General features: G+C 55.1%; 1 protein-coding gene and 1 long non-coding RNA gene across 2 annotated transcripts; both read right to left on the reverse strand.

Annotated features, from left to right (window-relative positions):
• Window positions 1-8,911: 8,911 nt before the first annotated feature.
• Window positions 8,912-10,147, reverse strand: LOC130266526 (uncharacterized). Its single transcript, XR_008842910.1, has 3 exons — window positions 9,955-10,147; window positions 9,722-9,857; window positions 8,912-9,126 (listed from the first exon to the last, which is right to left on the reverse strand). It is a non-coding gene; the product is annotated as an uncharacterized LOC130266526 (long non-coding RNA).
• Window positions 10,148-11,836: 1,689 nt separating this feature from the next.
• LOC130266524 (E3 ubiquitin-protein ligase NEDD4-like) lies at window positions 11,837-21,193 on the reverse strand. The gene is made up of 8 exons (XM_056515780.1): window positions 21,136-21,193; window positions 15,484-15,554; window positions 15,285-15,380; window positions 14,185-14,258; window positions 13,120-13,180; window positions 12,765-12,824; window positions 12,220-12,327; window positions 11,837-11,977 (listed from the first exon to the last, which is right to left on the reverse strand). The coding sequence occupies exons 2-8, from the start codon at window positions 15,526-15,528 to the stop codon at window positions 11,837-11,839; spliced, it is 585 nt and encodes a 194-aa protein (XP_056371755.1). The 5' UTR covers window positions 15,529-15,554; window positions 21,136-21,193.
• Between the last annotated feature and the right edge of the window lie 279 nt (window positions 21,194-21,472).

Here is a 21,472-nt window from a genome sequence, read left to right on the forward strand (position 1 = left end):
ATCCCAGTGAGCCCCTCTGCCCTCTCCTGCCCTGCTGCTTCCTGCTGAACTAAGGAGTTCTCCTCCCTAACTCCCTGTGCGTGTCACTGATGCAGATGGTGAATAGCACCGTGTGCTGCTGGATGTGGACAGACTTTGAGGGGAACCCACTGATGGTATCCATGCCCCTTGTGCGTGAATCACTGCCAGCTGCCCAGAAAATGGCTGCAGAAGGGCTGTTTTCCCTCCTGATCCCGTCCAACACGTGGCTGGTAGGTGCCTGGGAGCTGCCAGGAAGGCAGCAGTGTGTGTGTGCTGCAGGGAGCAGTGTGTCCATGGGGTGAGGTGACAGGGCAGCTGGGGCACACAGAGCCGGGGAAGGGCTCAGGGGCGTGCCAGAATTGTTTTCCCAGGGCCTTGGCCCTCTGCTGTGAGACAGTTGGGCTGTACTAAAATGGCATTGCCATACGAGGTGGAGGTGCCACTCTTTGTGGAGTTGTGAGGTGCACTGTCCCACCCATGTTGTGTTTGTTTCCACAGGGGTATCAGAGCACTTATTAAAGGGAAATGGGGCACACTGAGTAATTAAAGATAAACACACAGTAGCATTGTCACAGGAACTTCACCCTGTGCCTTGGATTTTGCCTATTTATGTATCCTTAACACAGCAGGACTAAATCAAATTGATAAATGCAGATCTTTGTAGCCTGCAGTGCTCAAGGCTTCCCTCTCCTATTCCTGCTCCTCCTGCACCCCTCACCACGCTTCCTAACTAGTGAAATTAAGTTCTGGCGAAAGTTTTGGAAAAAGAAGTGTAGAAACAAGTGCTTACTTGTTACCAGCTCTATTATGAGTTTTCCCCAGCTAGGAGCTGCACAGAAGTGAGACTGGGGCAATGACATCAGGGAACAGCTGTAGAGTTAAAGGCAGAAAGAAAAGACTTACCAGCAAAGGGCAGGAAAGGGGAAAGGTTTCAGAAAAGATTTCTGTGGTCTAATTAATGATCATTTCTGATTCCCCTGTGAGAAGAACACAAACTCACAGCCAGTCAGGCCTCACAGTCCCCTGTAGTGAGAGCTCAGCACACATCCAGAGGCAAGTCCAGCACCTGAAAGAAAAAAAAAAATAAAAAAGAAAGGTGACAGGGCAGCACAAAGATTGTTCTCTGTGCAGCGCCCAGACTCGGGGCTCCCTCTCAGCTTTGCTAGTTCCCGTGAATTATCCCACAGCCCCCAATTCCCTGCCCAGTTCCTGCTGCCATACCCTCACAGTGCCTCACGGAGGGTGGATATTCCCGTGCAGAGCTGCCCCTTGAACGCCAGCTGAGCCAGGAACGGGCAGAGCGTCCAAGGAAGCTCAGCAGCATCGGGACAGGGACAGGCATCTGCTCCAAACAATTGGCTATCTAAAGCCCTCATCCCCCAGCCCCACCCATGTCCCTGGGGGCACTTGACAGAGCTGCCTGGAGTCCAGCTGATTTAGCCCCCTGAGCCGGGGCTCCAGGTGATATTTTCAAGCAGAGAAGGCAGGGCCGGGGCGCTCCCGCCCCGTGCCAAGGCAGCTCCCCGTGCCCACGGGAGGACATCTCTCCCTGCAGCAGCTCAGCTCCTTTCAGGGCCTCAGCAGTGGCCTCTGCAAGTTCTTTTCCCTCAGCAAAGGGTGCACATCCCTGCCTTCAGCACACCTCCAAGCAGGGGTGCGCGGGCGCAGCCCCGGGCTTGTGCGCGCACGGACGGGGCGCGGGCGCTGCTCCGCGCTCAGGGCTGCGGGGCCTCTGCGGGACGGGGGCACCGGGAGCGCCGGATTGGGGCTCCCAGGCTGGCACGGCGGCGCTCCCCGCGCCCCGGCCGGCTCCAGCCGCGACGCAGCGTCTACACGGGGAGATCCCGCCGCCGTTCTTCCGGGCGCGGTTACCGGCAGAGCCCCGGCTCCCCGCGGCCGCCGCAGCGGAGCGGGAGCGGCAGCGGCAGCGCCGGGCTCAGCCCCAGCGCCCGTCCGGGACGGCTGCTGCTGCCGCCCGCGGCGATCCCGATCCCGGCCCCGCTACCCGCACCCGGCCGGCCCGGGGAGAGGCGGCACCGCTGGAACCCCCAGCCAGCACCGGCAAAACCCAGACCCCACCCCTGGTCCTACCTGAGCGCCTCAGGATTCGGGCAGCACCGGGGCCGGTCCCTGCGTCGCGCTCGGCACAGCGCTCGGACGAGGATCCCGCCGCATCCCAGCACGAGCGTTCCCGAATGGAGCGGGCCGGGACCGGCCGGGCCGCATTGAAAGGGGCCCCGGCCCGCGCAGCCGCACTGGGCCCGCGCACCCGAGTCGGGCCCGGCCCCGCCCCTCAATCCCCTCCGGCCCCGCCCCTCAATCCCCGCCCGGCCCCCGCCCGCTCCCTCCCCGGCGCCCCGTCCTGCCCTCTGCCGGGGCCGAACCGGGGCTGTTCCCGGCTCCGGGTCCCCTCGGAGCCGGCACTGCCCAGCATTCCTCACCGGGGCTGGGGGTTCCAGCACAGCCCCCAGGGCATCCCGCTGCTTCCTCAAGCCCCTTTCAGTGCGATCAGTTTTTGAGGAGAGATACCCAAACCCAGCAGAGCTGGCTTTAACGGATCCGGGGGAGTGTCCCCTGTCCCCATCTCACCCAATTGCCGCTGCCAAAAGCCAGCCTGAGGATCAGCTCCCTATCCCCTCAATCTCTGCAAGGAATCGGATTTCTCAATCCGGCAGGGCAGCAATGCTGTTCTCCTCGCCGGAGATCCGGATTGCAGCGGCGTCCCCGCCGGCGCTGCCCGGATGGAGCGGGGAGCGGGGGGTGTGTGTGAATAGAGGGGAGGGTGACGCCGAGTTCGGGCTGCGAGAGCGGCCGCGGCTGCGAGCGTGGGAAGGGCGGCAGTGCTGCCGCCTTGTGGGCACAGCGCGGTACTGCAGCCACCCCCGAGCCGGCGCTCTGGCAGTGCTCGGCAGCGGCTGCAGTACCGCGCTGTGCCCACAAGGCGGCGTTAGCGCGGGTGCGCAGCCAGGGCTGGGGGGGGCAGGGTGGTGCCTGGGGAGGATCCCAGGGGGACGGACACGGGAGGGACAGGGTCAGCGCTGGGCTAAACCCCCAAAAAGATCCTATAAAAACCCCCAAAATTTAAAAAAAAATTTAAAAATCCCAGAAAAAACTTCTAAAAATCCTTCAAAATACCCTCAAAGAACTTTAAAACCCCTCAAACACCCAAAACCCTTTAAAAACCCGGGGGCGGGGCCACGTGATCACCTCGGCAGAGACGTAAACCGAGGGGCGGGGTTCGCTTCAGGGTCCATTGCTCTGGGCGTTAACAATCGAGGGCCGAGCGATCGATCGATCGATCGGCAGGCATGAGCAATCGAGCGCCGATCGATCGTTCGATCGGCAGGCAGAGCATCGAGCGCCGAGCAGTCGATCGATCGGCAGGCATGAGCAGTCGAGCGCCGAGCAGTCGATCGGCAGGCTTGAGCAATCGATAGCCGAGCGATCGATCGGCAGGCATGAGCGATCGATCGCCGAGCGATCGATCGGCAGGCTTGCTAATCGATCGTCGAGCGATCGATCGGCAGGCGTTACTAATCGATCGCTAAACAATCGAGCGGCAGGCATCACTAATTGATCGCCGAGCGATCGATCACAATAAAGGCCGGAGAGCCCGAGCGTCCGAAGCGAGCTCAGCCTGAGCAAATGGCGGCCGAGCCAATTACCTGCAGTTCAATCACCTCGCCACGCCCCGCGCAGCCGCACTGAGACCCCGCGCACCTGTGCCGGGCCCGGCCCCGCCCCTGGATCACCTCACGGCCCCGCACCTGGATCCCCGCCCGTACCGCCGTCGGTACCGCCCTTGGTACCGCCCCCGGTACCGCCCTTCGGTGCCGCCTCCGGTATCGTCCCCGGTACCGCCCTCGTACCGCCCCAAGTAACGCCCTCGGCCCCACCCCCGGTACCGCCCCCGGCAGTACAGGACCCCGGCAGAGAAAGGCGCCCGCCCGTTTCCCGCGCGCCCGCGGCGCCGCTGAGCCCACAGCCCGTGTCCGCACTCTCGGAAACCCCGCAGAAAAATCGCGCCGCGGGATCCGTGTCGGCGTCGCGCGCAGGCAGCCCCCAAATCACACTGAGGTCCTTGTTTTCCCGCCCTTTCTGCCGCCAGATATAGAAGGTCAGGCGAGTGCCGGCCGAGCCGCCATCTTGAGAGTGGCAAGCACTAACTTCCGCCCTTCTCTGCTGCCATCTTAGTACTGGCAGAGGCCACTTCCGGCCCCGCTGCCATCTTTGTTGTGGTACCCTTAACGCCCCTCACCATGTCAATTTCTAAGTCGCCTGCCTGAATCCGGCAACGACGCCGAAAAGAGCTCCGGCCGACGCTCGAGCGGCGGCAGGCACGGGCGGGGATGCTTGTCTCGGCCGGGCTCCTGCCGCAAGCGGCATCCGCAGCGTGGCGGCAGTCCTACAGGGCAGGGTCCCTGCACGCGCTCGCTCCCATCATCAGAAGGGCACGCGCGCAGCACCGCGCTGTGCCCACAGGACGGCAGCGCTGCCAGGGCGCCGGAGCGGCGGCGGCTGCAGTACCGCGCTGTGCCCGCAAGGCGGCGTTAGCGGCGGGTGCGCAGCCAGGGCTGGGGGCGGGGCAGGGGCGGGGCTGGGGGAGCGTCCCAGGGGGACGGACACGGGAGGGACGGGATCAGCGCTGGGGATGGCCTCAGGGTCCCTCGGGAGGGACGAGATCAGCGCTGGGGATGGCCTCAGGGTCCCTCGGGAGGGATAGGATCAGCGCCGGGGATGGCCTCAGGGTCCCACGGGAGGGACGGGATCAGCGCCGGGGATGGCCTCAGGGTCCCTCGGGAGGGACGGGATCAGCGCCGGGGATGGCCTCAGGGTCCCTCGGGAGGGACGGGATCAGCGCTGGGGATGGCCTCAGGGTCCCTCGGGAGGCGCTCGGGCACAGGAGATGCCGTGATGTGCAGGTGACACCCTGGGGCTCCCACGTGTCGAGGGACCGGGGCTGGGGTTGTGACGGGCTGGGCTTGTGTGAGAAGTGGATCTTTGGGTGAGTGACAGGCGTGGTGGTGCACCGAGAAATTGGCTAGTTAGCTAAATATTGAATTAACTGCCCAACTAACTAATAACTACTTTCATTAGTACTCCAGAGTAGGCATGTAATGTTCAATCAAGGTAATTATTTGTCACTGCCATCTGGAGTATTAATGAGGGGCCCTACCTGGCATATATGAAAAAGGAGAAAAAATATGTATGTCTGGTGCAGCAGTAGAAAATTTCAGGCTCCTGAAGTGTAAATAATTTTATTTAAATAATAACATAAGGTTTTTTGGTGTTTTGGTTTTTTTTTTTTTTTACTTGCAAGGAGCCTGAAAATTTGTACTGCTGTTTTTTAAATTGTACAGCTAGAAAGGAAAAGAAAGTTAGAAAAAGGTTAGAGAGAAAAAAAAAAGAAAAAGAAAGAGTGAAAAAGAAAAAAAACCAGAGTTAGAGACTACTAGAAACAGGGAAAGAGAAATAGAGTCAGACAGAAATAGAGAGAAAAAGAAATCCAGAGAAAAAGAAAAGAAATAGAGAGAAAAAGAAATAGAGTTAATGCTACAGCAAATATGAAAAAGAAAGACAGGAGCCAAGGGGAAGACGTGGGGTATCTTGACTAGGGGCGACTTAACTTTATTGAATGAATGTTTTTATTCACAGCAAAAGACAGCAAGGTGTACAAAGGCAAGTACAGGTACCAATTTAATTACAGATACACTCCATTGACACGCTGCTAAAGGTGAATTTACACACAGAGCCTTTTTTTTCCCCACTTTGAATCCACATGGGCCCACCTCTCTCCTCCCAAGTGCAAACAGCTCTTTATGGTCCAGAGATCCTCAAATAAATAGAACAATGTGCCAGCCCAGTGAAATGCTACTGCCAGGAATGACCCAGGTAAGGCAAACAGGGGCACTTCCCCTTAGGCATCCCCAAACCCTGAGCAAGCAGGGAGGCTGCCCAGAGCCTGCTGTGACATCCCCAGCTTCCTCTGCCTTAGATGTGGGCAGAGAGCTCCTGCTTCCCAGGCTGCCCACCCTGAGCCAGGAGCAGGCAGGGGCTGCTGCTCCTCCAGCTGTGCCCCAGTCAGGCATTTCCTGCAGGATCCCACAGCTCTACTTACTGGGCCTGTGATGATGGCTGGGTTCTGCAGCCTGGGCTCTTCCCACTGGGTCATTTTCTTATCTGCAAATAACAAAAGAAATGATCCCATGGCTTCTCTGCTACCACACCGTGAATTTCTCTTGGTTTTTCTCTCCCTAGCACTGCTCAGCTCTGTCAGGGTTAGCAAAGGCTTGTGTCTCCCCACCCTCCCAAGCCCCAACACACTGTTAAGCTGAAAACATCCACTCAAAAACACAGAAGCACCCCAGAACCCAGGGAATCTGCACTGCTTTGATGGCAACGTCTGCAGGAGTGAGTGACACGTTCATTGGAACGTGGGCTGGGATTGGAGACACGGCCTGGTGGGTAAAGGAACCCAAAGTTTTTGGCAATGACACCCCAAGTTACTGTTTGGAAATTCTGCACAGACAGCTGAGGCTATCACACTTCTAAATCTGGAGGGAGTAACATTTTTCCTAGACTCTGATTTAATGAGAAGGTGAAGGGGGCAGAACTGTCCTGTTTTGGTGCAAGAGAACCACCCAGCAAGGAGCAGTGGAGATGCTGGCAGTGGCACAGCACAGCCCACTTCTTTCCATCTACAGCTCTGAGGAGCACCAGGAGGATGACAGGAAAGCTTCTACAGGACCATGCTGGGACTGCCCTTCCCTGCCTCCAGACAGCTGCTCCTCCCAGGATCCTGAACACGGGATCACAACAAAACAACGGGGTTGCGACCAGAAGACAACGCTCCAGACCCACCCCGGTGCCACCTGCAATGGCAAGGTGCTGGTCACCCTGGGCTGCCACCCTCTGCTGCTACGGACACTCCTCTGGGTCAGGACTGGGCAGCAGCAATCAGACTGCATTTTCCTTGTTCCTACAACTGGAAAAGCCCTCTAAGTTTGAGCATCCCAAGCTGCTTTAAGGGGGACTGGGATCTGAAAGGTGTCCTTCAGCAAATGTTACCTGGAGAAAATTCTGAAGGACTGCGAGCACATTGCAAGACATTTGATCTATTAGTTAATTTAACGGTAAAATACTACTTTATTCCCCTTCACACATTAAAGTGATTTATCCCTTGTGGAAAAGCTGAGGAGGGCTGCCAGCCTGAGACCCCAGAGCTGCTGCCAAGGTGGGGCACCCAGCACAGCCCTTTGCCTTTCCAACCCCTCCACTGGAATCCCCTTCTACAGACTTCTTGGTCACCTTGACACCAGCAGCCACAAATCACAGCGCCAGTTTTGTGTGAAATCACAGGTAACACAGCTGGAAATGACTGACAGTGGGTCAGCTCTTGGCCCTCTCTACCTCAGAGTGTGCAGCGACACCAACAAATCTCAGTCTGAGTTTCTTCTCAGAGTCTTACAGGGACTTCACGTCAAAAATGCTGTTCCAGGGCTACAAGGGTCTGGCATGAACCACTCCACCTGGAACTGCAGCTCAGGATTCTCTGCCTGATCCCAAGTGCACATGGATAACAAGTTCATTCTTTTTGAAGAGTATTTTCAAAAGTCTCAACACCTTCAAAAATTTCAGAACTTTGAGTCTTCCCACCACTACAGTTCTCTGCCAGAAACCAGGCTCTCAGGCCTTTGAGGATTCCCTCTCCTGCCTTTCCAAGGGCCCCACTATTTCCCTGAAGTTGGGACCCCCTGCCACACAGAGAACTCAGAGCCAGACATTCCCAATGCTGATGGCATCACAAGGGTTACTCCAGCTGGGATTTGGGCACTCCTGTCAATACATCACAGAGTGAAATACCTCTTGTCCAGGTGAGAGTATTTTTCATGCCCTTTCCAACCAAAACTCTACTAATAATTGCCATTCGGAGTTACACTTTGCCATTCTCCTTGCACAGCCTCTCCCTGCACACTGCAGGGGCCATTTGCCAGGCTCACTGTGACTTCCCATCCCATCCCAGTGAGCCCCTCTGCCCTCTCCTGCCCTGCTGCTTCCTGCTGAACTAAGGAGTTCTCCTCCCTAACTCCCTGTGCGTGTCACTGATGCAGATGGTGAATAGCACCGTGTGCTGCTGGATGTGGACAGACTTTGAGGGGAACCCACTGATGGTATCCATGCCCCTTGTGCGTGAATCACTGCCAGCTGCCCAGAAAATGGCTGCAGAAGGGCTGTTTTCCCTCCTGATCCCGTCCAACACGTGGCTGGTAGGTGCCTGGGAGCTGCCAGGAAGGCAGCAGTGTGTGTGTGCTGCAGGGAGCAGTGTGTCCATGGGGTGAGGTGACAGGGCAGCTGGGGCACACAGAGCCGGGGAAGGGCTCAGGGGCGTGCCAGAATTGTTTTCCCAGGGGCCTTCAGCCCTCTGCTGTGAGACAGTTGGGCTGTACTAAAATGGCATTGCCATACGAGGTGGAGGTGCCACTCTTTGTGGAGTTGTGAGGTGCACTGTCCCACCCATGTTGTGTTTGTTTCCACAGGGGTATCAGAGCACTTATTAAAGGGAAATGGGGCACACTGAGTAATTCAAGATAAACACACAGTAGCATTGTCACAGGAACTTCACCCTGTGCCTTGGATTTTGCCTATTTATGTATCCTTAACACAGCAGGACTAAATCAAATTGATAAATGCAGATCTTTGTAGCCTGCAGTGCTCAAGGCTTCCCTCCCTATTCCTGCTCCTCCTGCACCCCTCACCACGCTTCCTAACTAGTGAAATTAAGTTCTGGTGAAAGTTTTGGAAAAAGAAGTGTAGAAACAAGTGCTTACTTGTTACCAGCTCTATTATGATTTTCCCCAGCTAGGAGCTGCACAGAAGTGAGACTGGGGCAATGACATCAGGGAACAGCTGTAGAGTTAAAGGCAGAAAGAAAAGACTTACCAGCAAAGGGCAGGAAAGGGGAAAGGTTTCAGAAAAGATTTCTGTGGTCTAATTAATGATCATTTCTGATTCCCCTGTGAGAAGAACACAAACTCACAGCCAGTCAGGCCTCACAGTCCCCTGTAGTGAGAGCTCAGCACACATCCACAGAGGCAAGTCCAGCACCTGAAAGAAAAAAAAAATAAAAAGAAAAAGGTGACAGGGCAGCACAAAGATTGTTCTCTGTGCAGCGCCCAGACTCGGGGCCCACTGTCAGCTTTGCTAGTTCCCGTGAATTATCCCACAGCCCCCAATTCCCTGCTCAGTTCCTGCTGCCGTACCCTCACAGTGCCTCACGGAGGGTGGATATTCCCGTGCAGAGCTGCCCCTTGAACGCCAGCTGAGCCAGGAACGGGCAGAGCGTCCAAGGAAGCTCAGCAGCATCGGGACAGGGACAGGCATCTGCTCCAAACAATTGGCTGTCTAAAGCCCTCATCCCCCAGCCCCACCCATGTCCCTGGGGGCACTTGACAGAGCTGCCTGGAGTCCAGCTGATTTAGCCCCCCTGAGCCGGGGCTCCAGGTGATATTTTCAAGCAGGAGAAGGCAGGGCCGGGGGCGCTCCCGCCCCGTGCCAAGGCAGCTCCCCGTGCCCACGGGAGGACATCTCTCCCTGCAGCAGCTCAGCTCCTTTCAGGGCCTCAGCAGTGGCCTCTGCAAGTTCTTTTCCCTCAGCAAAGGGTGCACATCCCTGCCTCCAGCACACCTCCAGGGGGACCCACCTGGGAAAGCTTTCCATCCCTTCTGCACTTCCAGCTGGCTCCCTGGAAACTCCCACCTTCGTCCAAACAAAACTTCATCCCACCTGAACCTTTGATTTGAAGGCATCTCTGCAGGCTGTCGGTTGGCATTTAATAGCTGTAAGGGAAGATTGCCTTGGCTTTAGTGCTGCTGCTGCTGAATGAGGCCTCAGGCAGGAAGGGAAGGGCAGGGAATTGGGGTGGACAGGCCATACCTGGCAGCTGCCTGGGAGCTCTGGGAGGCTGGAACCAGGAATTGCTGTCTGAGCCCCTCTGCACGCAGCCCGTGCCACCATCACCAGGACACGCCAGCTGCTCCTTGGGCTGCTTTTGGGCTGTCAGTGGCCTGTATCCAGGCTGAAGCATCTCCAGGAGCCTGTTCAGAGCAGCCCCTGGCCCAGGAGCCACGGGCATCCCTGCGGACAGAACCCTGGTACTGGGACTGTCCATGCCTCAAAACCCATCCTGATGACAAAACCCTGGTACTGGGACTGTCCATGCCTCAAAAACCATCGTGCTGAGTAAACCGTGGTACTGCGACTGTCCATGCCCCAAAAACCATCCTGCTGACAAAACCCTGGTACTGGGACTGTCCATGCCCAACCTCTGGGATGAACGTCATCTTGTTGGCTGGGACCAAGGAAAAAAATCCAGCTGGGGGGAAAAAAACCCAAACTCCTGGCTGGGGACTCTTTATTCTAAATTTAAAAATGAGTTGAGAAAGGTAAAAGGTAAAAACCATATGCACAAGGTTAGAAGCAGTCAGCACACACACTGGCACAGGCAGACATAAGCAGACAGACACAGACAGACTCTCCAGACAGACACACGCTCCCCCTGTCACACTCTGCAGCTGACAGGCTGACTGCAACCCTCACTTGGAACGCTGCATGAAGAGGATGCTTCAACACATCCCCCGGCTGCTGCTCTTCAACACCCAACGGGAGATTCCAGGGAAATCGGCATAATTGGTGACTGCAGAGATGGGAATCCACCTCAGGGACCTGAGAGACAGCAGGAGCTGGTCAGGTAGAGGTTATCCCCACACATTTCCTACCCAAAACCCCACAGAAAAGAGAGGAACAATAAAGTTCTGTAACTATTCTACCCAAGCGGGTGCCAGGGCAGGGCAGCTCCGAGCTAAGGGGCACAATAAAGGCCCATACAGTAGAGATGCACACAGTAAAGGTACATGCAACATAAACCAAGACAGCTACATACAGTATAAGCCAAGGTAGGTACACACACATGGATGAGGACTGGAGATAACTCTCTGGAGGATTAAGTCTCAAGCCCAAGATAGAACCTATGGAACTAGTGAGGGCACATAAGGAGGGTCTAACACACTCCCTACAGAAGGCCAAGAGAATGGCACGTGAAAAGCAGGCACTACCAAAGCTGAGAAGGAAGATGGATGAGAAGATCTTGTGTACTTCTTTCGTCTCAAAAAGTAAAAAGGTAAATGTGCTGGAATAAGCACAATGCAGGAAAGTACACGAGTAGAGTCTGGCTACCATGGCTTGGAAGGATGCTGATAAAGCATGGAGATGTGACAAAGGTAACACAGATGGACACAAAGGACAGAACAAGGACACGGATTACACAAGAGACACCAGTTATTTACCCAGAGCTGGAAGGAACTGGAGCAGCCATCAAGTGCAGCATCTCAGAGCCAGAGCTGGAATGAAGAACATGCCACAGTCAGAGCTGGAGGCTCAGCGAGCTGGACTGGGAAACACCTGCAAGTGAAACAAGCAGAAGGAACAGAAATCATCTGGGCCCTGAGATATCCTGGGCTGTATCCCTTGAGATGGGGAGAGAAAGGGGAAAAAGTAAAGGAGTTCAGGGAGAAGGAAGGAGGGGCAGGGGGGAGAGGAGGGGAGGTTTTGGGAGGCACAAGGGGGAAAAGAAGAGGAATACGCAGAGAAGGAAGGAGGGCTAGAGCGGGGGGAGAGGGGTAGAAGCCGAAGCCCCACAGCTCACCTGGGAGCCCGAACAAGCAGCTCCTCCTCTCACCCTACTCGGCGTCAGCAAACGGCGGCCGGGTGGTTTCTAGGCATTAAATCACCTCGGCCCCAGCCCCGGGCCCGCCCCGCTTCATCCCGGTTCCTCCCGGGCTCTGCCTTCTGGGACTGCCCGGTCCCGCCCCTGTCCCGCCCCGTCCATGGGCACGCGGGACGTCCCGGTCACGAACTGCAGCAGCCGGATCCGCTTCTCAGCGTCCATCAGCAGCACAGCCTGGGGGCAGAGACACCCTCAGCACTGCAGGAGCCCCTCTGTGCCAGCAGCCTCAGGGCACTATGGGCTGCCTCTGCTCCATCTGAGCAGGAGCTGCACCTGCCCTCACCTGAGCCAGGAGGGAGCAGCTCCTGCCCCAGCACAACCACCCACTCTGAGCAGTTCTCATACAGAAAAATGATTGCAAAAAAGGGCAGGGACTTTCACCTACAGGACCAGCTAGGGCTGGTGCCCAGTCTTACCTTCCAGAACCACCGGATAACAGGGTGATTTGGGCAGTAACCATTTTTGTAGATGGTGTGTTGTCTCCAGCCGCTGACATCCACGCCACCAAGGCCACACATCAGTAACTGCAGGCAAGCAGAAGGGTGGGATGTGTCCCTGACCTCACAGGGTACAAGGTGCCACTGCCCCTCAGGGCTCTGACCTTCAGGCACTTATGCACACCCAGGGGAGAGTCCGAGCATCCCCAGAGTATCCCAGCTGCTGCAGAAGGGCTGCACACTGCCACAGTGTGACACAACTTCCACGTCTTTGGCTCAGATGGGACTGGCAGAGGGTGGCACTGATCCACTAGGCTGCTTCCAGGCTTTCAGAGGCACACCCCCCACCACCCTCCTGAGTGCAGCTCTTCTCATGTCATGAACAGATTTATTAATTAGGAAGAAACATCTGATTTCCAGCCGTGTCCGCACGTTCCCCCAGGGAGAGAGACAGATGACTGAAAAGCCCAGAACATGGCACATCTGTCAGAGAGCTGCCAGCTTGGGGCACCAAATTGACTCACCTCCAGCTCATTTTCATCAAAAATTTTAATCGGGTCGATAGGAAGCAGTTCTGTGAATCCCTAAAAAGAAGAGCAAAGTTAAAACTCTCATCCCACATAAATCCTAATTAAAAAAATCAATGACCAAATTACTTCAAGCTCAAATAATTAAACTTGAAGGAGAATGACCTTATTCCCATAAGGGAAAGATGATATATCTTACACAAGATAAAACTGTCAAATCACAAAACATCATGTATTCTATTTGCATTCCCTGCCAAGCTCCCCACTCCCTTTACACAGACACCAGTGGGTAAGAAATCTGTGTTAAAAACAATCCCTGGTTTTGGGAAAGAAAGGAGCTAAAGAGCCTCGCCTCCAGAAAGGCATTCATTTCTTTCTGCACTCTGTTGACAAATCGCCACTGGATGACCAGGCTGCAGAAAGAAACAAAACCCCACCAGAAAAACAAACTCATTAGCAGGTCTCAGCCAAGGGCTCAAAGGTTTCAGCAACCCCAAATGCTTTCAAGTTTGTCATTTACAACTTCAGCGAGTTCAGGTAACTAAGCAGCTTCCACCAGCTACTCCAATTTATTGGCTGGTGACTGATGGAATTTTGAAGAGACAAACCAAAAAGCCCAGTGACTTTGACCAAATCACAGTGGGAATTTTTTCACTCCTGTAGGTACCTACGTGAGCAGACATTTTATTCTTCCAGAGCAATGAGCAATTAAAAATTCCCAGCAAAGTCTGCAAGCTCTGAGGAGAGCTGTCAGGACACAGCACCTCGCCTATAAAGAAAGAAATAAACTGCAGCATCAAAGGGACACCTTGCTTTCAGCACCAGCCACCCGCAGCACAAACACCTCACAGGTGCAGGCATCAAAAGTCAATTCCAGGCATGGAATTGCTCCAGGTCCAGGCACTGGAAATGAATTCCCAGTTTGCATGAATGTAGCAATTGTAACATCTTTCACTTTGGAAAAGGCCCTGATTTAAAATGCCAGCAGGTATTAATGAATTCAGCATTTTACATCCTGGTAGGTAGAAGAACTGAGAAATCTGAAAATGAAACCTAATTTCAGATCCGGCCAGTTTTGGTAGGATTGCTGGCACTGGACTCCTGGCTCTGGTCTGTGACTGGCAGAGGAGGACACTAGGATGAGGGCCAGGCTGGAGAGCACCTTCTGGCTCATCTCAGCTTGAGCCAGGTGTTGGAGAAGGACATTTACATGGGGGGAATTTCAGGAGATCAAAGCACGTCATTTAATTTACTCCTTGTTCTTGTACCTGACGGGATATAACCAATGTTAACAGTAAGGTTTTTCCCCATGATCCCTGATGCTCTTGTGCAGTACAAGCTCCAGGGATTGCAGCAGGGCCAATTCTAACCCAGCTGCTCTTTCTTCCCCCCAGGCACATTCCATCACAGTACTTACTCAATGTATTCCCGCTTGTTTTCATTTGTTACCATCATTTCGGACCCGTTGGGCTTCAGGTCCACTTGATATGTCTGCCTTTCAAAAGACCAAAGGCTGTTATTTGAGGACATCTTTCTCCCAGAACCCACTCTCCCTGAGCAGTGTTTCACAAGCAGGATCAGGCAATCATGAGCAAATTGATTTACACTTTTGAACAAACCTGCGCTGACAGAAGGGAAAACTGGCAGAGAGGGGCTGGCTATTTACTGATCATTTTATTACAATTATTATTTATAATAATGAAATTATATATTTATATAAAATAGAACCACAAAATAGGTACTTTATATACACAAAATTATAATAGCTATTATGTGTAATACAAGAAGATAAATCACATACTGGAACTGCCCAAAGCCAACCAGTGGGTTACAAAACCTCTCTATTCTGTGGCTCCTAGTTCTCCATGAAATCCATAACCTTCGGGTGCTTCAGGAAAAAGGCAGCACTGGAAAGTGGATCAGAATATTTTTGACAGGACACTGAATGCATGGTTTGAAATGCTGAAGTCAGTTTTTATAAAAGGCCCTACAGTCCCCAGCTCCAGTTCTATCTGGAGCCAGGATCTAGGGCTCAGAAGTAAACAAAGGGAAAATGCAAAAAAAGGTCATAAAAACCTCTAAGCAAACTAATTTAATTTAATGTCTACAACACTTTCATTTGTCATGGAGAAAGAGCCCCATAGGCTGTGACCCTTTTCAACCTGGCAGCTTCCCCCCTGGCACACCAGCTGTGACAGGCACTACAGAGAGGACCTGGTGTCCTTCTGCTGCTCTCCCCTGACAGCACCTTCAGCTTCAGGAACCAGAGAGTCCCTGAGCATGTCCCAGCTGGACTGTGGGACACCTTCATCCCTCCTTCACTGCAAGTATTTCACTCAGCTGCATGTCCAGCTTGTCCCAGAGGTGCCACAGCTCCCTGACAGGAGCTGGCAGCCCCGCTCCCAGCTGGGAACACAGCCAGCTGAGCTCGTTGCTGCTTTCACCACCACCAGACTGTCAGCACTGAGCTACTTGTTGGCAACCACCAGTCCTAAGATGCAAGTAACCTTTACGTACCTGCCCAAAGTTTTCCTCATCTATGCAAAACGTGAGATCCAGCTCGGTGGGGTCATTTTCCAGGATCCACTTCAGAGAGTTGTAGTATTCACTATCCTAGGGCAGATCACAGTTAGGCAGTTTGAAAATGGGCAATTAGTGCAGAGCTGTGGAAAGCCAGGGGCCTGTGAGCACTGGCACAGGTTCAATGGGCTCTTACCACTGACTCCATGTCCTTCAGGGTTATGGGCTTCCCCAGCATCATCTTGTAGAAAGGTCTGATGAAGAAGCCTGGGAGAGAGAGGACAGATTACCTGCCCTGCCCTGCACCTGCACATTCCAGAAAGGTGGAATGCTTGAGGGCACCACCCCTGGCATTTCCTGTTACCTCCTGACTGTAACAGTCCTGCAGCTGCAACGGCATCAGAGCAGCTCAGCTTTATTTTATTATGGCACAGAAAGTCCAATTTTTCAGTTTCAACAATTATCCACTACCTGCCATACTCCACTGACCACCCTAACATTAATGGCAGAGAGAGACAAAAGCTGGGGAATTAAGCCCAGGGTACTCTATCCCATTTAAAATCACTACTTCCCTCTCCAAGGAGTTGCCTAAAAATCAGGCTAGTGACCTTCCTCTGCTCAGGACTCTGATTTAATGAGAAGGTGAAGGGGGCAGAACTGTCCTGTTTTGGTGCAAGAGAATCACCCAGCAAGGAGCAGTGGAGATGCTGGCAGTGGCACAGCACAGCCCACTTCTTTCCATCTACAGCTCTGAGGAGCACCAGGAGGATGACAGGAAAGCTTCTACAGGACCATGCTGGGACTGCCCTTCCCTGCCTCCAGACAGCTGCTCCTCCCAGGATCCTGAACACGGGATCACAACAAAACAACGGGGTTGCAACCAGAAGACAACGCTCCAAACCCACCCGGGTGCCACCTGCAATGGCAAGGTGCTGGTCACCCTGGGCTGCCACCCTCTGCTGCTACAGACACTCCTCTGCGCCAGGAGCTGGGCAGCAGCAGTCAGACTGCATTTTCCTTGTTCCTACAACTGGAAAAGCCCTCTAAGTTTGAGCATCCCAAGCTGCTTTAAGGGGGACTGGGATCTGAAAGGTGTCATTCAGCAAATGTTACCTGGAGAAAATTCTGAAGGACTGCGAGCACATTGCAAGACATTTGATCTATTAGTTAATTTAACAGTAAAATACTACTTTATTTCCCTTCACACATTAAAGTGATTTATCCCTTGTGGAAAAGCTGAGGAGGGCTGCCAGCCTGAGACCCCAGAGCTGCTGCCAAGGTGGGGCACCCAGCACAGCCCTTTGCCTTTCCAATCCCTCCACCGGAATCCCCTTCTACAGAGTTCTTGGTCACCTTGACACCAGCAGCCACAAATCACAGCGCCAGTTCTGTGTGAAATCACAGGTAACACAGCTGGAAATGACTGACAGTGGGTCAGCTCTTGGCCCTCTCTACCTCGGAGTGTGCAGCGACACCAACAAATCTCCGTCTGAGTTTCTTCTCAGAGTCTTACAGGGACTTCACGTCAAAAATGCTGTTCCAGGGCTACAAGGGTCTGGCATGAACCACTCCACCTGGAACTGCAGCTCAGGATTCTCTGCCTGATCCCAAGTGCACATGGATAACAAGTTCATTCTTTTTGAAGAGTATTTTCAAAAGTCTCAACACTCTCAAAAATTTCAGAACTTTGAGTCTTCCCACCACTACAGTTCTCTGCCAGAAACCAGGCTCTCAGGCCTTTGAGGAGTCCCTCTCCTGCCTTTCCAAGGGCCCCACTATTTCCCTGAAGTTGGGACCCCCTGCCACACAGAGAACTCTCAGAGCCAGACATTCCCAATGCTGATGGCATCACAAGGGTTACTCCAGCTGGGATTTGGGCACTCCTGTCAATACAGCACAGAGTGAAATACCTCTTGTCCAGGTGAGAGTATTTTTCATGCCCTTTCCAACCAAAACTCTACTAATAATTGCCATTCTGAGTTACACTTTGCCATTCTCCTTGCACAGCCTCTCCCTGCACACTGCAGGGGCCATTTGCCAGGCTCACTGTGACTTCCCATCCCATCCCAGTGAGCCCCTCTGCCCTCTCCTGCCCTGCTGCTTCCTGCTGAACTAAGGAGTTCTCCTCCCTAACTCCCTGTGCGTGTCACTGATGCAGATGGTGAATAGCACCGTGTGCTGCTGGATGTGGACAGACTTTGAGGGGAACCCACTGATGGTATCCATGCCCCTTGTGCGTGAATCACTGCCAGCTGCCCAGAAAATGGCTGCAGAAGGGCTGTTTTCCCTCCTGATCCCGTCCAACACGTGGCTGGTAGGTGCCTGGGAGCTGCCAGGAAGGCAGAAGTGTGTGTGTGCTGCAGGGAGCAGTGTGCCCATGGGGTGAGGTGACAGGGCAGCTGGGGCACACAGAGCCAGGGAAGGGCTCAGGGGTACCCCACAGAGCCGGGGAAGGGCTCAGGGGCGTGCCAGAATTGTTTTCCCAGGGGCCTTTGGCCCTCTGCTGTGAGACAGTTGGACTGTACTAAAATGGCACTGCCATACGAGGTGGAGGTGCCACTCTTTGTGGAGCTGTGAGGTGCATTGTCCCACCCATGTTGTGTTTGTTTCTACAGGGGTATCAGAGCACTTACTAAAGGGAAATGGGGCACACTGAGTAATTCAAGATAAACACACAGTAGCATTGTCACAGGAACTTCACCCTGTGCCTTAGATTTTGCCTATTTATGTATCCTTAACACAGCAGGACTAAATCAATTGATAAATGCATATCTTTGTAGCCTGCAGTGCTCAAGGCTTCCCTCCCCTATTCCTGCTCCTCCTGCACCCCTCACCACGCTTCCTAACTAGTGAAATTAAGTTCTGGTGAAAGTTTTGGAAAAAGAAGCGTAGAAACAAGTGCTTACTTGTTACAAGCTCTACTATGAGTTTTCCCCAGCTAGAGCAGCACAGAAGTGAGACAGGGGCAATGACATCAGGGAACAGCTGTAGAGTTAAAGGCAGAAAGAAAAGACTTACCAGCAAAGGGCAGGAAAGGAGAAAGGTTTCAGAAAAGATTTTGGTGGTCTAATTAATGATCATTTCTGATTCTCCTGTGAGAAGAACACAAACTCACAGCCAGTCAGGCCTCACAGTCCTCTGTAGTGAGAGTTCAGCACACATCCCAGAGGCAAGTCCAGCACCTGAAACAAAAAAAAAAAAAAAAAAAAAAAAAAAAGAAAAAATAACCAGAAGAAAAAGGTGACAGGGCAGCACAAAGATTGTTCTCTGTGCAGCGCCCAGACTCGGGGCTCGCTCTCAGCTTTGCTAGTTCCCGTGAATTATCCCACAGCCCCCAATTATCTGCTCAGTTCCTGCTGCCATAACCTCACAGTGCCTCACGGAGGGTGGATATTCCCGTGCAGAGCTGCCCCTTGAACGCCAGCTGTGCCAGGAACGGGCAGAGCGTCCAAGGAAGCTCAGCAGCATCGGGACAGGGACAGGCATCTGTTCCAAAGAATTGGCTATTTAAAGCCCTCATCCCCCAGCCCCGCCCATGTCCCTGGGGGCACTTGACAGAGCTGCCTGGAGTCCAGCTGATTTAGCCCCCCTGAGCTGGGGCTCCAGGTGATATTTTCAAGCAGGAGAAGGCAGGGCCGGGGGCGCTCCCGTCCCGTGCCAAGGCAGCTCCCCGTGCCCACGGGAGGACATCTCTCCCTGCAGCAGCTCAGCTCCTTTCAGGGCCTCAGCAGTGGCCTCTGCAAGTTCTTTTCCCTCAGCAAAGGGTGCACATCCCTGCCTTCAGCACACCTCCAGTGGGACCCACCTGGGAAAGCTTTCCATCCCTTCTGCACTTCCAGCTGGCTCCCTGGAAACTCCCACCTTCGTCCAAACAAAACTTCATCCCACCTGAACCTTTGATTTGAAGGCATCTCTGCAGGCTGTCGGTTGGCATTTAATAGCTGTGAGGGAAGACTGCCTTGGCTTTAGTGCTGCTGCTGAACGAGGCCTCAGGCGGGAAGGGAAGGGAAGGGAAGGGAAGGCAATTGGGGGTGGACAGGACATACCTGGCAGCTGCCTGGGAGCTCTGGGAGGCTGGAACCAGGAATTGCTGTCTGAGCCCCTCTGCACGCAGCCCGTGCCACCATCACCAGGACACGCCAGCTGCTCCTTGGGCTGCTTTTGGGCTGTCAGTGGCCTGTATCCAGGCTGAAGCATCTCCAGGAGCCTGCTCAGAGCAGCCCCTGGCCCGGGAGCCACGGGCAGCCCTTGAGCCGTGTCCGTGCCAGCGCCGGCCGGGCACCCAGCGCCCATCCCGGGCCGTGTGCTCGGCACGGGCAGGACGCTGCAGGCACAGCCCCTGCCCGAGGCCCATGGACAAGAGGTGCTGGATGCCTTTCGGGGACTCCTGGCCTCCTCCTGCCCCCCTGTTCCCCGCAGCTGGGACACACAGAAACAACAAGGAGCATTGCTGGCAGTGAGTGGGAAGCACTGAGACCTCTGTGCAGCTTGCTGGAGCCAAGGATTCCCATCCTTGGGAGTTTCATACCTGTGATGCAGAGGGCTCAGTCAGTCGGAGCACAGTCCAGGTAGTGCCAAGGTTGTGAGTTCAATTCTCCCACAGGCCGTGTCCTCGAGAGTCGGATTTTAGGAACCCTCTCAATCCCAGTATATCCTGTGACCTGGAAGCAAAGGGGAAAAGCCGCAGCCGAGTTTTAATAAAAGAGGTTTTGCCATTGCAGAGCTTCTTGGAGTTGTAAAGCAAGGGAGAGGGGGAGCATCCCATCTGGCAGGTGAATGAGAAACAGCCCGAGCGGAACCGTGCCCGGCCCCGCCGAGCGGCTCCTCCCGCGCCCCAGCCCCGCTCGTTCCGCAGGGGTGCACGGGCAGCAGCCCCGGGGCTGTGCGCGCACGGGAACGGGGAGCCGGGCGCTGCTCCGCGCTCAGGGCTGCGGGGCCTCCGCGGGACGGGGGCACCGGGAGCGCCGGGATTTGGGGCTCCAGGGCTGGCACAGCGGCCCCCGCGCCCGGCCGGGTCCAGCTGCTCCGGCTCTCTGGCCTTTATTATGCGGCGTCCCGAACCCCGCGGGGCGGGGGAAAGAGGAAAAGCGGGCACGGAGGATGGGAATGGGGGGCAGACGGGGCGGTCGGGGTGGGTGACCAAGGACGGGGGCGCCGGGGTGTGCGGGGCAGCGGGGACAGGGGAAGGGGCGCTGGGGGGGAATGGGAGAGTGGAGGAAGGAGGGGAGGCGGAATTGGGGGGGGGGGTGGAAACGGGAGCAGGGAGAGGGAACAGGGACAGGTGTGGTGGGAAGGGAATGGGAGGGTGGAGGAAGGAGGGGAGGATTGAATGAGGGGAATGGGAGCAGGGAGAGGGAACGGGGGACCCAGGGTTGGGGGGAAGGAAGGGTAGAAGCAGGAGCAGGAGGAGAAAGGAATAGAACAGGGTAGGGTAGGGTGTGTATAGGTATGGGGGGTGGATAGGAGGGAACAGCGGGAAACAGCCAGGGGAGAAGGAGGGACACAGGGATGAGAGGAGCAGGGAGGGCTCGGGCTGCGGAGGGAAGCGGGACGGGGAGGGAAAGGCCGGGGGCGGAGAGGGACGGGGGACCCAGGAGGGGAACAGGAGAGGGGAGCGGGGTAGGGACAGAAGAGGGAGAATGGGGGGGACAGGTTGGGGGGAGAAAGAAAAGAAAAGGAACACGGGGAGGAGGGAGGAAAGGTAGAGAGAGAAACAGGAGGAGAGGCCGAAAGGGGGGGGAAAGAGTCGGTTTGAGGAGGAGAGAGAAAGGCGGGAAAGGGAGAAAAAGAAGGTGAACACGAGGAGGAGGGGGAGAGGGCTTGAGAGGAAGGAAAGCAGAAATCTAACCTGTCCCTGTGCGCGGAGCTCCAACGCAGCCACCGTCTGCAGCGAGCTCAGCCTGAGCAAATGGGGGCCGAGCCAATTACCTGGAGTTCAATCACCTCGGCCACGCCCCGCGCAGCCGCACCGAGACCCCGCGCACCTGTGCCGGGCCCGGCCCCGCCCCTGGATCACCTCACGGCCCCACACCTGGATCCCCTCCCGGTACCGCCCCCGGTACCGCCGTGGGTACCGCCCCCGGTACCGCCGTCGCTGCCGCCCCTGGTACCGCCCCTGGTACCGCCTTCGGTACCGCCCCCGGCAGTACAGGACCCCGGCAGAGAAAGGCGTCTGCCCGCAGCCG

Source organism: Oenanthe melanoleuca, unplaced genomic scaffold (genome assembly GCF_029582105.1).
Source record: "Oenanthe melanoleuca isolate GR-GAL-2019-014 unplaced genomic scaffold, OMel1.0 S074, whole genome shotgun sequence".
Lineage (NCBI taxonomy): Eukaryota > Metazoa > Chordata > Aves > Passeriformes > Muscicapidae > Oenanthe > Oenanthe melanoleuca.